General features: G+C 41.9%; 1 protein-coding gene across 1 annotated transcript in view; it reads left to right on the forward strand.

The window, feature by feature from the left end:
- The first annotated feature begins 243 nt into the window (after positions 1-243).
- The window catches only part of LOC142584208 (uncharacterized), a 45756-nt gene continuing 30714 nt past the window's right edge, over positions 244-15285 (forward strand). The window contains exon 1 of the mRNA XM_075694367.1: positions 244-342. Within this exon, the coding sequence (XP_075550482.1) occupies positions 247-342 (96 nt within the window). The 5' untranslated portion in view covers positions 244-246. The remainder of the gene's footprint in view (positions 343-15285) is intronic.

Here is a 15285-nt window from a genome sequence, read left to right on the forward strand (position 1 = left end):
TGACACTAAACTGAGATGTCCTTACGGCACAGCTGGCTAATTTACATTGGATTGTGTTCTAAAACGACAAATGGGTTTTCTTTTAAATAAGGACTCAACTACCAGCACGCCAGTCACATCTGTCATTTGAATAAAAAATAATCTATACCTCTCCATGCCTGCGCATTTCACAGGCCACAACGTGGAGAATATAAGAGACGCTCCATTGGAGTTTACCTTCAGTATGCCCCACGTTTTGAAAATAACATGAAGTGCGTTTGCTTGCCGGTGGTCCTCGTCATTACTTTGCTGCTGTCGCTTGCAGTAGCTCAGGAAACCAGCGACGTTCCAGACAGCTTCAAGGTAATGATTGGCGCAAGTACCGGTCGCACGGTGTGCTGCAGGAACTTCCTAACACTTCGAAAGGGCCGACTTCTGCAGTTGTTAGTCCGATATATATTCCAGTGCCTAGCGGAGGAAACTTGAAAGAGACGAACAAGCGAAGCGACAAACACAAGCGCGACAATTTTCGATGTAGGGGGCCCAACGTGATGAGTGCGTAGCCAGGAATCCAAAAATCTATTTTTCTCGAACTTGCTATCAGCCTTTTTGTCAATCTGCTAGAATGAAGATTTTATTTATGACGGAAGAAAAAATTGCCCACGTTGCTATTTCTTGCAGAAATCACGAACAAGAGAAATACTCGATCCGGCAATCCGTACCTTAGTTTTCTTTCACCTGTGGTAGTGGCAACACTCCTACGTGTGCTGCGCGCAGGATCCACTCAAGTGCGGCTGTCAACTTTGTGGCAGAAGCCGAAAAGTTATGTAATGGGCAAAATTAAGTGTGACTACAGAATCGTTGACTCGTGGCGTGAAGAGTTCAGATACAGATTTGGGAGCATTCTCCTGGCCGAAAACCAATTTTATAAAGGTCATTATAACAGAACCTACAAGATCTGTAACTCGCCATAATGAGCTGTGTTTGCTTTACGTATATAGTTTGCATCTCGCGTGAAATACCGCCTATTAACTTGTATTACAGTTTTTGCTCATTGAATAGCGAGGTAATGCACATAAGGACAAATTAAGCATATTATGACGTGTAACTAAGAAAGCTCTCTTTGCTGTATTTCGTTTCGATGTTGTGCAGCGAGCATACCTATTAAGCTACAGTGAAAAAAAATTAGCCTTACTTTACAGAAAACCTGCTGGTAATTTGTGACCGATGCACTTTTTGTAAATAAAGAACGGTCATTTCCGTAGAACGAACAACCGTAAAAGAGAGACCGTAATACAATATATGAGTGCTTCTGTATCTAGAAAACGGAACACACTGTATGCTGAATCTGTACTATCACCGTTAAAATACAGGTGCTTGCCGTATTCAGAAAACGAAAGACTCCGTATGCTGAATCTGTACTGTGTCCGTTAAAGTCAAGGTGCTTCCCGTATTTCGTCTGGCAGAGCATATCCACTGTTCGGAGAATGTGCCAGCGGGGACAAAATTACTCAGGACGCGCGAGGGTCGACCGAATTTTATTGGTGTACTATAGGCTGGCATCAGACGCGCTAACATTATGTGAACGGAATGTGCATACGTGACCCACTGTTTTCAGCTGCTTTGAACAGACATGCAATTTGGTTGATGCTCGCACTTCCAGGGTACTTTTGTCTATGATAGTACATCTCCTTTAATGAAAATGTCATGAAGGCAGCTCGTAGCCGAGGCAGCAGGTCACCATTGAGAAAATTGTCTTGCCAACACACTGACATGGCTGCAGAGATAAAACACTTTGCACTCTGTGATACGAATGCATTGCATAGCATATATACAAAAAGGTGCAAAATTTCAGTCCTCAAGTTCTTAGATCACAGAAGCAACACAGAAGCAACACAGAAGCAACAAGGGATGTTGCTGTAGCCAACATTTCGACATAGGTGCTTGTCACCAGGGTAGCAAATGCTTTGCATTGCTGTGTTGTTTTGGATTGTGCATAGCTCGCTGGCCCCTAGCATTGGGGAGTAGAAGCTGGTGCATATAATAGGTCAAGAGAAGCTAAAGTGTTAAAATAAAGGTACGAAGGGCGTGCTTAGCAGCGGAGATTGTGATCGAGTGGGTATGAGCACTGCTGTCAGTTCTTGCAAAGAGTAGGGGTGACCAAAACAGAAAATGATGTACACGTGTAAGCAGCCATTAATCCAGTAGACCTAATCTTCCGAGAAGTCAAAATAGATATTAAGATAAACAGTTTGCACATTTGGAAAAAGGAAACGAAGAATTAAGGAAAATAAATTTTATATCAAGAGGCATCTGATTAAGGTTAGTGTAAACGGTAAATGAAAGCACATTATGAATACATATTTTGTTGAAAGCCAATGAAGAAAACATATATTGACCGAATATAAAAAATAGGGACATTAAAATTATACTTGGTATGACTATAAAACTGTAAAGAACAGCCTGTAGAAAAAAAAATGGGATGGACAATATGATAACCAGGTGCAAGATCGCAAAACGTCGAGCGCTGTTTATATTCATGCTGCTGTTGACGGCTTCAAGTTTCTGTCTTCCTGTGGAACCTTTGTCTTGAACAAGGAAATGGGTCATTTTTTAAACAAGTCAGTTCAAATGCTGTTCAACGCTTCAGCGTTATTATATTGAAGGAAAATATTACGGGCAGTTCTCCTGGGTGGGCTTTCATTCACCAGTTATTTCCACAGGTGTAAGCTCAAAATTTAATTGTCTAAATGGACCTTAGCTCCTGGCAAACTATTAGCTGGTCTTTTTTTTCAACACAGATGCCTCCACATTATATACGTTGGCAGGAGCGCTAGCGAACTACATTATACTTGTTGCCAACACCAAAGTGAAATTTGGTAACAGTGAGTGAAAAAAAAAACAGCGTTCCACAATACTGATTCAAGTAATCTGGAAAAGTTGCTGAAGTTGTTGCACACTTCCCACCCCACCATACACACAATTATACACCACACTGACTCTCATGGTCTCAACCATGCTATTATAACGCTATGCATCAAGGGAGGCGAATTAGGTGATAAGAGGGCACAATTCTTTTTGTTAGAACATCGAATGTGCTTTACATTAATGCTATATTCCAACTAACAAAGGAGCAGCCGGTTTGTGAGATAGTGACCAATGCATACAAAAGCTCATGACATTCTGTGCTGCAAAATGTTGCCGACGAGGTGTTAAGCGCACACGTGCACTTTTTCACGCAAAATGACATCCTGCAGTCAAACCTTCTGCCAACTTTAGAGTTTGTAAAAGCCAGAGTAGAAGGCAAAGGGCGCTAAAGTTGTTGAAAATTACTGAAGATTACTAGAAATTATTCAATAATTCATTATCCTTACTGTTCGTTAAAGATTCACAGACTGCTCTACGGTTTCTGTAAACAGGCACCCTGCTGTTACAGTAGTAGCAACAATGAGCAGTGGCAAAGACAAGGAGAAATGCTTATGAAGTTTATGCAAGAGTAGACCCTATGAATTACACCCCATTTAATGTCACCCCCCATTTATGTCACCCCAATTACACCCCATTTAACATTCCAATGTAGTAGAAAAATAAGAAGAAGAGAACTACTTTCTGGTGGAGGATGCATACCCCAGAGAAAAAGAAACAAGTGTACCCTAATCATTGCTGTTGTCGATGCCTGTGCACTAGCAGTTACATATATGGCAGTTACAATTGTTTTTCCACAAGCACTACAAGCTGCTGCCAGTTTACCAGTACACAGCAATAATACATTTTGGGCAAGTTAAAACTCTCTGATGGATTTATCTTATATGACACAATTGGAATGCAATACTCTGCAAATAAGTGAAGTGCGATGTGCAATCCCATACAATCAAACCCCTTTGAAAAATCAGAATCACCTCCTGGGTCGTAACGAGGTAAAGAGTGTGCTCTGTGTAAAGCAGTGCACCTGTACAGCCAAAAGCTGTGGAGAATGCATTTAGTATCAGCTGTGAAGGTTTCTAATTTTAACTGCACACAATAAAAACCTCTATGCAGTTTTGCAATACCCAAACCCCCTACCATTTTGTTGTTTAAATGTAATGACACGTAAGGCCATAACATGTACCATTATAGGCTTCGCTCCCAAACAATCAAAGTGCATAGCACCACCGTAAGTGTCATGTGCTTTCTGTCTCCAATTTGCTGTCAAAAATTGTTAGTGTCGGATGCTGCGATCAGCAGAGAAAGTGATTTCTGGAGCAACATAAAGTATTAACTACTGTGATCTCAGTTCTTTCACTGCTGTTTAAGCATTATCGGGTCTTAAAGTAAAAGAAATGAGGAATAAATAGATGTATATTTCACGTCGCAATCCTCATGAGGAATTTAGTAGTCTGCATTATAATGGATTCCAGATTTACAATGCAGGACAGATGTTATTCCACTGAAAGAATGGCATCATGCCAATGATTCTTGCATTTGGTGATATATTTATTTGTATTTAGTTCAGTTGGAATGTGCGTGCGTTGTCAGCGATATCGCTTGACATGTTTTAGATTGACTGTTTTCCCAATTTAGGCAAATTCGTAATCGCAAATAACCTTGTATGACACCAAGAACTTGCATAACAGGAGTATTTCTAACATTTGCAAGATACGAGGCTCCTGAGTGCATATCTACGCCTGGGGTGCACGCGGCCCTCTAATCTCATCAGCAAGTTTCTGGAACTTATCTACAAGGCTTCTCATGACGAATGTAAGGTTGCTTGTACGGTAGAAACAGGGAATTTAAAAAGGTGAATTATGCAGCATAAGAATGATGTCAGCAAGCAGCAAGCATCAAGAAGCAGTGTCACTCGATGTGCATAGACTATCAAACACAAGAATTATTTGGGACGATTTAAAATTCTGGCATTGGAATGAAATGTCCGTTAATCTATATATAAACTCTTCGATTATTCACTCTACTGCGCCCCGCAGGGGCGTCTGCGTCAGCAGGCGTTTGGTGTGTTGCGACACCACGTACCCGAGCAAATGAGGGTTGGACCCTCCTGCGTGTAGCCGTGCGCGGCTTAGCCTTGTCCGGGGAAAGGGGGATCCTGGGGGTTGAGCCGATGCCGGGTGTTGGTACCTTTAAGGCCCCCCGGCGGAGGCAACACACCTCTTTGGCCTCTACTTCACGTAGACGGCACCCCCGGACTGAACCCCCCGGCCGAAATCGGCAGTCGCCTCTTCCTGTCTCTTTCTCCTCAAATCTTCGTCTTGCTCACTCACTTTTTGATCTTTCCTGTCTTCTTCTCTCTTCCATTTACTTCCTTCTCCACGGCGGCAAGGGTTAACCTTGTGTGGCTATCCTACCATGGGTACACCATATTGGGTTATAGTGACGGCGTACGGCTGGCGTCGTGCAGGCTTGAACGCAAGCCCTGCCGCGTCCCCTCGTTGGGCTCCATGGTGGGCGATTGGCGCTGTTGCCGAACATATACATTTTCTATGGCAGCACAAACCTCTATCGTCTATGATCGGCGTCTGAAAAGATGCCGCACCAAAGTACCATTTCATTTCTCCTTTCAGAGCGACGCTCCATCCTTCCCCAAGTACCATGTAGTACACAGCGAAAGTAACATGCCAGTAAGAAAACACTCTCCGTTCCTAGCAGCCAAATGCCTGAAAGAAAAAATCGGACCTACATACAAAGCCTCCAAAATGTCTAGCGGGGATTTCCTCCTAGAACTAAATGATAAAGATCTAGCAGAGAAGCTCTCTGACCTTACCAGTATTGGCGACGCGAAAGTACCAGTTTCAGCTCACAGAAGACTTAATACAAGCTGGGTAGTGATTTATGAAGAGTACTTTATTGGTTTGAGCGGTGAGGAACTCCTTGAGGGTTTCCAAGAACAAAATGTGACAAAGGTACAAAGAATAGTAATCCGCAGAAACGACCACGGAATCCCCACCAAACATGTTATACTCACCTTCGGAACAAGCGTAATGCCTACTTCACTCGATGCAGCTTATGTTAAACTCAACGTAAGACCATATATCCCGAATCCCAGACAATTTTTCAAGTGTCAAAGGTTCGGACATGCTGCACATGCGTGCCGAGGCCACGCAACCTGTGCTAAATGCAGCTCAAATGACCACCAATCTGACAACTGCACCTCTTCGCCACATTGTGCTAACTGTAAAGGAGATCATCCAGCTTACTCGCGGTCTTGACCACGCTGGAAAAAGGAAAAGGAAATCATTGCACTGACTGTAAAAGAAGAAATATTGTTCTTTGAAGCCAGAAAGCGGCTATCCTATCTTCCGCGAAGAAGTTGTGCCGATGTGACGCAGGCGGGGGCAGCGTCACAGAGGCCTCCGGAGTCCTCCGAGCCCACGCGCAGTGGTGCCGCAATGACTCCTCAGGCCCCGTGATGGAAGCAGTCAGTACTGCTCAACCCTCTTCGATGGCCCTGCAGACACCAGTCCCGCAGGGCCCTAAAATCAAACGAACCCCTAGGCCCGAGGCACGTGTCTCGGCGCCTAACTATCGGTCCTCCAGCGATGGAGGTCGACACAAGAACCCCGGTGTCATTGACACCGAAGGACAAGCGCTCTCTCGAGCGTGGTAAGAGGGACAAAATCCCAATAACAAATCAAAATAAGAAGACGTTAACCTAAAGGTTATCGCTCATTTGTATTAGCCTTTTTAAATCCACGTCACCTATACCTCACCTCTTAATTTTCCGCAGTGACATTTCTTATCTTTCCATATTAAGGTGGCTTTTTTGTCCACTGGAATTGTAGAGGGCTTTTACACAACCTAGGTGACATTAAAGACATGTTAAGTAACTTCTCTCCTGTGGCCCTGTGTTTACAGGAAACAAACCTAGGTGAAAAACACAAAAACATTTTAAAAGGATTCACTGTTGTACGGCGCGACCATACTCAGGCGAACCGGCTGTCAGGTGGTGTAGCCATTGTTCTGCCAGGCGGTATAGCAGCCAGAGAAGTTCCCATTACCACTCACATTGAAGCTGTTGCTGTCACCGTTTTATCTAATAAAACCATCACCATTTGTTCAATGTATGTTACACCACATTAACATTTTACCGTAAGAGATCTAGGGATAACTTTAGACCAGCTACCTGAACCATTTTTAATAGGCGGTGATTTTAATTCACATAACATGTTGTGGAGTAGTAAAACTACTGACACCAGGGGCTAAACACTTGAAGATTTTATTCTAACAAACAACATATGTCTTTTAAACACTGGTGTGGCAACTTACTATTGCCCAAGCACAGGAGCTATGAGTTGCCTAGATCGGTCACTGTGCTCTCCATCTCTTTTTGGCGATTTTCAGTGGAGTACTATTAAGAACCCCTATGGTAGTGGCCATATGCCTGTTATCATAAACAGAACATCTCCTTTTCCTATCATCCCACTGAGGCCACCCCGTTGGAAACACTATCTAGCAGAGTGGCCTCTCTTTACTGAAAAGACCCCTCTGGATAACATATCAGATGAGCTAACAATAGACGAAATGAATGTGAAGATTACCGCCTGCATACTCGCTGTAGCAGAACAGACAATCCCACAATCCTCTGGCTTCTTAAGAAAAAACCTGAAACCCTGGTGGACGAAGGAATGTACACAAACCAAAGAAAACTACAAAACAAGCGTGGGGTATCTTTCGACAATACACAACACAAGATAATCTACTCTCTTTCAAAAAAGCAAAAGCGAAAGCCAGGTACACACGCAGACAAGCCTAAAGACAGTCCTGGAAAAATTATGTCTCGTCTATAAATAGCTCAATAGGATCCAAACGAATGTGGGATCAGGTTCGTAAGTTTAGAGGCGACTATGCTTCTTACACTATCCCCATACTATCACCTCCAGGCACGCAAACAAATATAGAAGAAAAAGCAGACATATTAGGGCAACATTTCCATGATGTATCAAGCTCGGTAAACTATTCAGCTGCATTTCTAGAACATAAGCAATTAACAGAAAAACTAAAGCTTCCGACCACAGTAAGTTCAGAAACACTGTATAATGCAGCTTTGACACTACCGGAAATCAATAGAGTACTGACAACTGACAAAAAAACAGCACCTGGTCCAGACAGAGTACATTACGCGATGCTCACTCATCTATCTCCTAATGCAGTTGAAACGTTGCTTCGTTTTTTTAATATAATCTGGGAAACAGGAAAAATGCCGAAAGAGTGGAAGAAAGCCATCATTATCCCTTTCTTGAAAGCTGGAAAACCTCCCACAACAGCAACCAACTATAGACCCATAGCACTCACAAGTTGTCTTGCAAAGTCCTATGAAGCCATTACCAACGTAAGATTGACATACGTCCTTGAAAGAGAGAACGTGCTAGATAACGGTCAGTGTGGATACTCGAAAGGTTGCTCCACAACAGATCACCTAGTCTGAGTAGAAGACGAGATGCATGCAACCTTTCTACACAAAGAATATTGTCTCACTGTTTTCTTTGATTTAGAAAAGGCGTATGACACAACATCGAGGTTTGGTATCTTAAGGGACTTAGCAGATTTAGGAATCCGAGGTAGAATGCTCAAATGTCTAGCCGATTTCATGTCGGACGGAACATTCCAGGTGCGTTTAAGTACGACGCTGTCACGTGTATTCATCCAGGAAAATGGTGTGCCACAAGGATGCGTATTGAGCACAACATTGTTTGTGGTGAAAATGAACTCGGTCAATAGTGTAATTCTATCCTCTGTAATGCATTCATTATATGTGGATGATCTACAAATTGCGTGTCGTGCATCCAACCTGACATCCTGCGAACGGCAAATTCAAATTACATTAAACAAACTAACACAGTGGGCGTCCGAAAACGGTTTTCGTTTCTCAAGTGAAAAAACTATTATTGTTGTCTTTACACAAAAAAGAGGCTTACAACCAGAACCTACCCTTAAGCTACAACAAGCCACATTACCAGTAAAACAAGAACACAAGTTTCTGGGTGTTCTGTTTGATAAAAAGTAAACTTCCTGGCACACGTAGAGAGCCTCAAAATAAAAGCGAACAATGCACTTAATGTCCTCAAAGTCCTGTCCAGGAAGCGCTGAGGCTCTGACCATGAATGCCTGCTACGCATCTACCGTACTTTGGTGCGCAGCATATTAGATTATGGTAGCATCATATACGGTTCAGCCAGACAATCTTACGTTCGACGACTTGATCCAGTTCATAACCTTGGACTACGACTGGCAAGCGGTGCTTACAGAACATCGCCTGTGCAGAGTTTGTATGTTGACTGTAATGAACCTCCTCTACAGCAACTCAGAGTGCTACAACTTTTTCTTACGTACTAAGAATTCAGTCCTCACCACAACACATATGCTTCAACATTGTCACACAGTGTAACTCACGCTTACACTATACAAACAAACCGAACATGATTAAGCCGCTTATCCTACGATATGAGGAATATATTCGGGATCATAACATTCCTCGTGAAGTCGTTCAGGTTGCGAGAAAACCACCGCGTTTGCCCCCATGGCACGATTTCGCACCGTTATGTGATTGGACATTGACACATTTAAAGAAAAAAGACACCCCACACGAACATATTAAACAAGAATTCCGCTTTCTACAGGACAAACATCAAAATTACAAGGAATTTTACACTGATGGCTCTAAAACAAAAGAACACGTGGGTGTGGGGGCCGTAACAGAACATCGGGAAAGACGTATTCGTTTGCCACAGCACGCCTCTGTCTACACAGCTGAAGTCTATGAATTGTGGACTGTGTTTAAGGAGATCATCGCTGAAAAACACGGAAACACAATCATATACACAGATTCATTAAGCACGCTGAAGGCTCTTCACATGAAATCCGAATGTGAACCCCTGATAGGGGATAGCTTAAACATGATAACAATAAACAAATACGGCAGGTCAATTAGGTTTTGCTGGGCACCAAGCCATGTTGGTATACCGGGTAACGAAGCAGCGGATAGATGCGCATCAATGGCAGCGCACAAAGACATGATAAACGCAATAATATCATATAAAGATAGTATCCGTGCCATTAAGAAGGCCTTAACGTCAAAGTGGCAACACGAATGGGACCATTGTACAGAAAACAAGCTACATCTTATTAAACCTGTTATCGGCGAGTGGAAATCATGCAGTCACCAACAACGGTTCTACGAGGTGATCTTGTGTAGACTTCGAATAGGCCACACACATTTGACGCACAATTTTCTCCTCCGAAAAGAAAACCCGCCAACCTGCGAAAAATGCCTTGAACCTCTCACAGTCATGCACATCCTAATAACATGTCCACATATCGGCATACTGAGACGAAGGTTTTTGCACAGCCTATATAATTCTCACACTTCATTACACCCTGCCCTATCACTAGCAGATGACCCCCTAGGGCCATTTGCTAACCTGTTCGACTTTTTAGAAAAAACAGGTAATTTACACCAACTGTAATATAATACAGGTTTACCTACTCTAACATTACATTTCATTTTGTCTTGTGTCTGGCGCAGCATGGCCTTAGTTGTCCTTGTGCCATTAAACCCAAACTAACCAACCAACCAACCAACCATCACTCTACTGCACTACCTTCACCAGAAACATTCATAATCATTATCATATACATGTGACATCATGCTGGTTAATATTCAAGCCTTCATAAGCTGCTTTTTTTACTGCTAATTCTTTGCTGGAAAGAGATGTCCGTATAAAATCATATCATATACTTATTACCGGTTTTTTGATAAATGATAAGGGAAAAACTTCACACTATAGATGCACTGAGCTTGAGCAAGTTCTATGTTTGAAGCTGATGATTCTTTTCCCCTTTGTCATCTTTCACCCACCTGGTTAGCTAAGTAGACAGAAAAGCTGCAGGAGAAGGGTGGGGCTGCCAAATTAGACTTGTGCCTCAGGGGACCTTTTCACGGTCACTGGAGGAACTGCCCGTTGCCTCGGCATCTTCCTTGAGGGTCATGGCCATGTGCAAGAAACCTTTTCTCCGCAGGCTGCATAAAGAAGGATAATTTGCTGAGCTGTCCTTTTCTTAAAAGAACCCATTTAAGTTGTATTCGTGGCTTTGCACCACAAAATTGCCATGCGACTGGCCACTCAAGACACTTTACGTGTATTCACAGGCTTATTCCTTGGAAAAACACTTCTATGTAGCACAAATGAGTAACAGGAAAGTGTATCGGCAGGCTTTCATATTGCTCTACAACTTTTCATTGACACTTTTTATTTAATTATTTGAGATGTTTATTAAGTAATTAAAAATTATTATGTATTAGGCAGAATGCAAAAAATAATCCCGAGTACCTGAAAGCGATGGCAGACATCATCTTCGTTCTGTCTAGTTACATGGCATTTACATATTTCTAAATCTTGGTGCACAATAGCTAGAGCACCCTGTAGACCAAAAACAATATTACAATTTTCATAATCATCTCTAGCGTGTTATTAATGGCTATGGCTGCTTCAAGTGATTTTTTCAGTAAGGTAGAAGTAGTTTCGAAGTAACATTGTTTCGCATCAAGGTCGTGTAATCTAGCAAATCAAGGAAAAGGTCAAGTTGTGTTCACTATTCAGATGTTTAACTAAGAAGCTGCAGGAAACGAAAACAGGACAGAACACCTAATAAACAATGGAAAATTTGAAAATCGCAACTGAACAACAAACCAGTTTTTGAAAATGGAGAAAATAGCCACCAGCTTACGTCCAGTACACCCTTGCTATGTATTCCAGGTGAAGTTGTTACCGCAATGCTTGGGCAGCACATGAACGTAACAATCAATAACTTTGAGCAGAGTATTAACACCACTAAATGAACTGGCCTTTGAAGATTCTCGACCTGAAATCCTCAACTTGTTCTGGCGTTTAAGCTGTCGAGCTCAGTCTGTATTCTCAAAAGCTAGCTCTCGGCCATTTCTCTAAACGGAACATGAGCTTAAGTCTCAAGATAGGGTTGACCTGTAGATAAGGTGGATAATGCATGGCAAACACCATGAAAACTCTTACATGTTAACTAGACGGTTCACTCATGCAGCCATGAAATTACGTGACGCAGAAACACGATATATTGAAGCTGGTTTTGTGAAGTGTTTCATGCTTCCAAGGCTCATTCTGCAGTTGTGTAAGCTGCCTCCACTAGCTAAATAAGCGATGAGAATAAAGAAAGAACTTCAACATGATAACAATACGTTGGCCATTTGCAAGTAACCAGCAGTCTTTCTAGGCTACTAGGTTGCCTGGTGCAAATCTACTATGCCACAGTACTTGTGTTACCCAGTACCAGCCACTTTAATATGCAATGGGCTCAGAGCCTTTAACCTTGTTTTTCTGCTTTGGAAAGAGTTTACCATGTGTTCACTTGGTGTCGAGAAAGGTGACAGAAAACGCTGTGCACCACTGATTTCCAATATGTTTTGCTGGATGCAGCACGCCGCACCGGGTGCTGGTGAAGCCAGTGGAAATGAGGTGTCATGAAGTCGCCTGTCCTGGAATCAGGGCGTATGGTGGACTAACTAGTACGTGCGATCAGATAATCACGAAACATCGCGAAACATGGCTTCGCACTTCCATATTTTACAATGTTGAGCCAAATGGGAACCTGTGCCTGTTGGTATGGATCGCTCATGTTTGCCATGTTTCTTGACACTACGATTTTGAAAAAGAGCCGTGATACGACCACCCGAGAGTTATCGGAAGCTTTATTCATACAGTCATTGAGTTCACAGTGCATTAGTGTGCCTTCTTTAAGCTTGTACAGTACTCAATATGGTTTTTTGGATTCTGTCGCACAAGTGCGCTCTTGTGGTCGGATGTTGGTGGTCCCTGCACATGGTGCTCACTGCACATGTTCTTCTAGATTCTGCTGTCTATAAAGGAGTAACGCAATAAAGTGATGTCAGTTGAGAGTAGCGCCTTGTCCTGGTCGTCTTTCTTGTGTCCGTTGCTTTGCGCTAAACAAAGTAATTATGTATTCCTTGTGTGTGTTTGAAGACAGCTCCACAAGCAGTGGCGTTTCCAGTATTGCTGGCCAGTGGTTTAGCTCGCCGCGTCCGAAGTGCCACAAAATATAAGGAGAGGAAACTGCTTTATAGTCTTGTTTCAAACAAGAATATGATGTGAAGTGCATTCCGAGGCCAGAAACAATCGAAAAAAAATCTTGCATTATATTCATGCAAATTGGTAAGCTGCATGACATGTTTAACATGATACATTTTAATGACTCACCACTGTGCAGGGTCTTATAGAGAAAGTCAAATACATTTAGTTCAAATATCACACTATGATGGTACACAATTGTGGTAATCTGTAATAATGTAAAAGATGCCTTAAGAGGAATCTTTAGCTCGGGCCCAACTCCGACGCGGCCTATTCAAATACATGTAAAACGCAAAAACGTTTTTATGAGGTAACCCCTGGACCGATTTTGATGAAATTTGTTGCATTTGAAAGAGAAAGTTAAATTCTAGTGACTTTTGGAAGCGGAATTTCGATTTAGGGCTTCAATTTTCTTAAAACGATTTTCAAATATTTGACCGTTTGAAAAAAATAGAAGCACGAAGTTTACAAATTCATAGCTCTGCATCAAGAACTGATATCGCGGTTCTGTAAACGGCATCCATTAGACCATTCAAAGCGGACAAATTCAATATGTCATTTTACATCTTACGTGAATTCGTTACGTTGGTTACAATGGTTTTGCAGAAGTTGTATTTCCCTATGATTAAATTTTTTCTATATTTATGTGTAACATATCAATTTTATCCGCTTTAGATGTACTATTAGATGCAATTCACAGAATTGTATTATCATTTTTAGTGGTTGAGTTACGGAGTTGCAAACTTGATAGTTTCGTTTTTTGACACTTTTCAATTTTTGCCAATTTTTAATAAAAAATTGACAACCTAACTCAAAAATTCGAAACCAACAGTCACTAGATTTCAAGTTTGTCTTTTAAATGCAACAAACTTCGTCAAATTTGGTGCAGTGGTTGCCGAGAAAAACGAATTCTCCTTTTACATGTATTTAGATAGGAGCACTCGAGCTAAAGCTTCCTCTTAATGTTGCTAGAAAAGTTGACATCACTTAATAATAGCCCTGTAAATTTTAGCATGCAGGGGCACCAGTTGGTTAAACAATAGTGATGTAATGCATACGTGTACAGGTATTACCCATGCATTTCTCCATTGTCAAAATGGCAGGCATGAATGGGTAATACTTGCATACATAGATATTACATCACTATTGTTTAACCAAGTGGTTAAGCTATGTGTGCCTCATACAAGATTAGAACTAAAGCACAAATGATATAGTGACCCTAACAGCAACACCTCATTTGAACTTCGCAGTACGTAGACGTGTGTTGATGCCAGCCTCTCCCAATTGTAAACCGCGCTGCATGCTTTACAGACAAACTATAGTGGTATCACTTAACTCTGAAGCTATTCATGACTGCAGCATTGTAGAAGACACCTACAAATGTCCCATTTCATGTATAACAGCCTTAATTGCTTGCACATCTTACCAAGTCTAAATTAAGATTACTTCTCCTTGTATAGAATTTTTTCTAGCTTGACCACAATCCAATAACATCAATATAGTAACATATTAACTCCAAGAACCTAACTTGGCTTATAGATTAACACCTTCGCATATTGCCACAGCTGCACTCTGTCATATGCGTTGCAATAATGAAGGAGCGCTTGTCCACCAGCACCCCAATTTCACAACAGTGATCACCGACACAGCTTAGTAGAAGGTCATGATTCAGGTAGCAAATAGCTAAGAGAGAAAAAAAAACCACTCACTTTGAGACTACAATACTGCGATAACTTGAGAGAGATGGACTCATTGCAGGCAGCAGACCTCTTTTCAGCTACAGCAGAACCAAGAGCAACTAGCCTTTCAGTAAAAAAAAGGAATTAATTAGTAATGATAAGTTACCTTGTTCCTGCTGAGTATCATACAATCTGACTTTCATGCATATCCACTCTCTGCTTTAGTAATATAACTGAATTATTCGTAAAATAGAGTCTCCGATGATACCATTCGCTTCTCTTGTATGTCCAAATTTTTTCACACTGATACACCGTTTACTGCTTGTTTACTGACACGAATGCCTTGACTGCCCAGACAATACTCGAGGTAACACGTCTTGCTAGGCCGCAAGAAGTTGCCCCAAGGAAACACAGCACAGCAGCCAGAGCGAATAACTTTTTTTGTCGCCACAATTAAAACGTGTACCCAAGCAAGAAAGTAACGATCACACGTAGTGAGCCACTGCTATTGCCTCGAATTT

Source organism: Dermacentor variabilis, chromosome 6 (genome assembly GCF_050947875.1).
Source record: "Dermacentor variabilis isolate Ectoservices chromosome 6, ASM5094787v1, whole genome shotgun sequence".
NCBI classification, from domain to species: Eukaryota; Metazoa; Arthropoda; class Arachnida; order Ixodida; family Ixodidae; genus Dermacentor; species Dermacentor variabilis.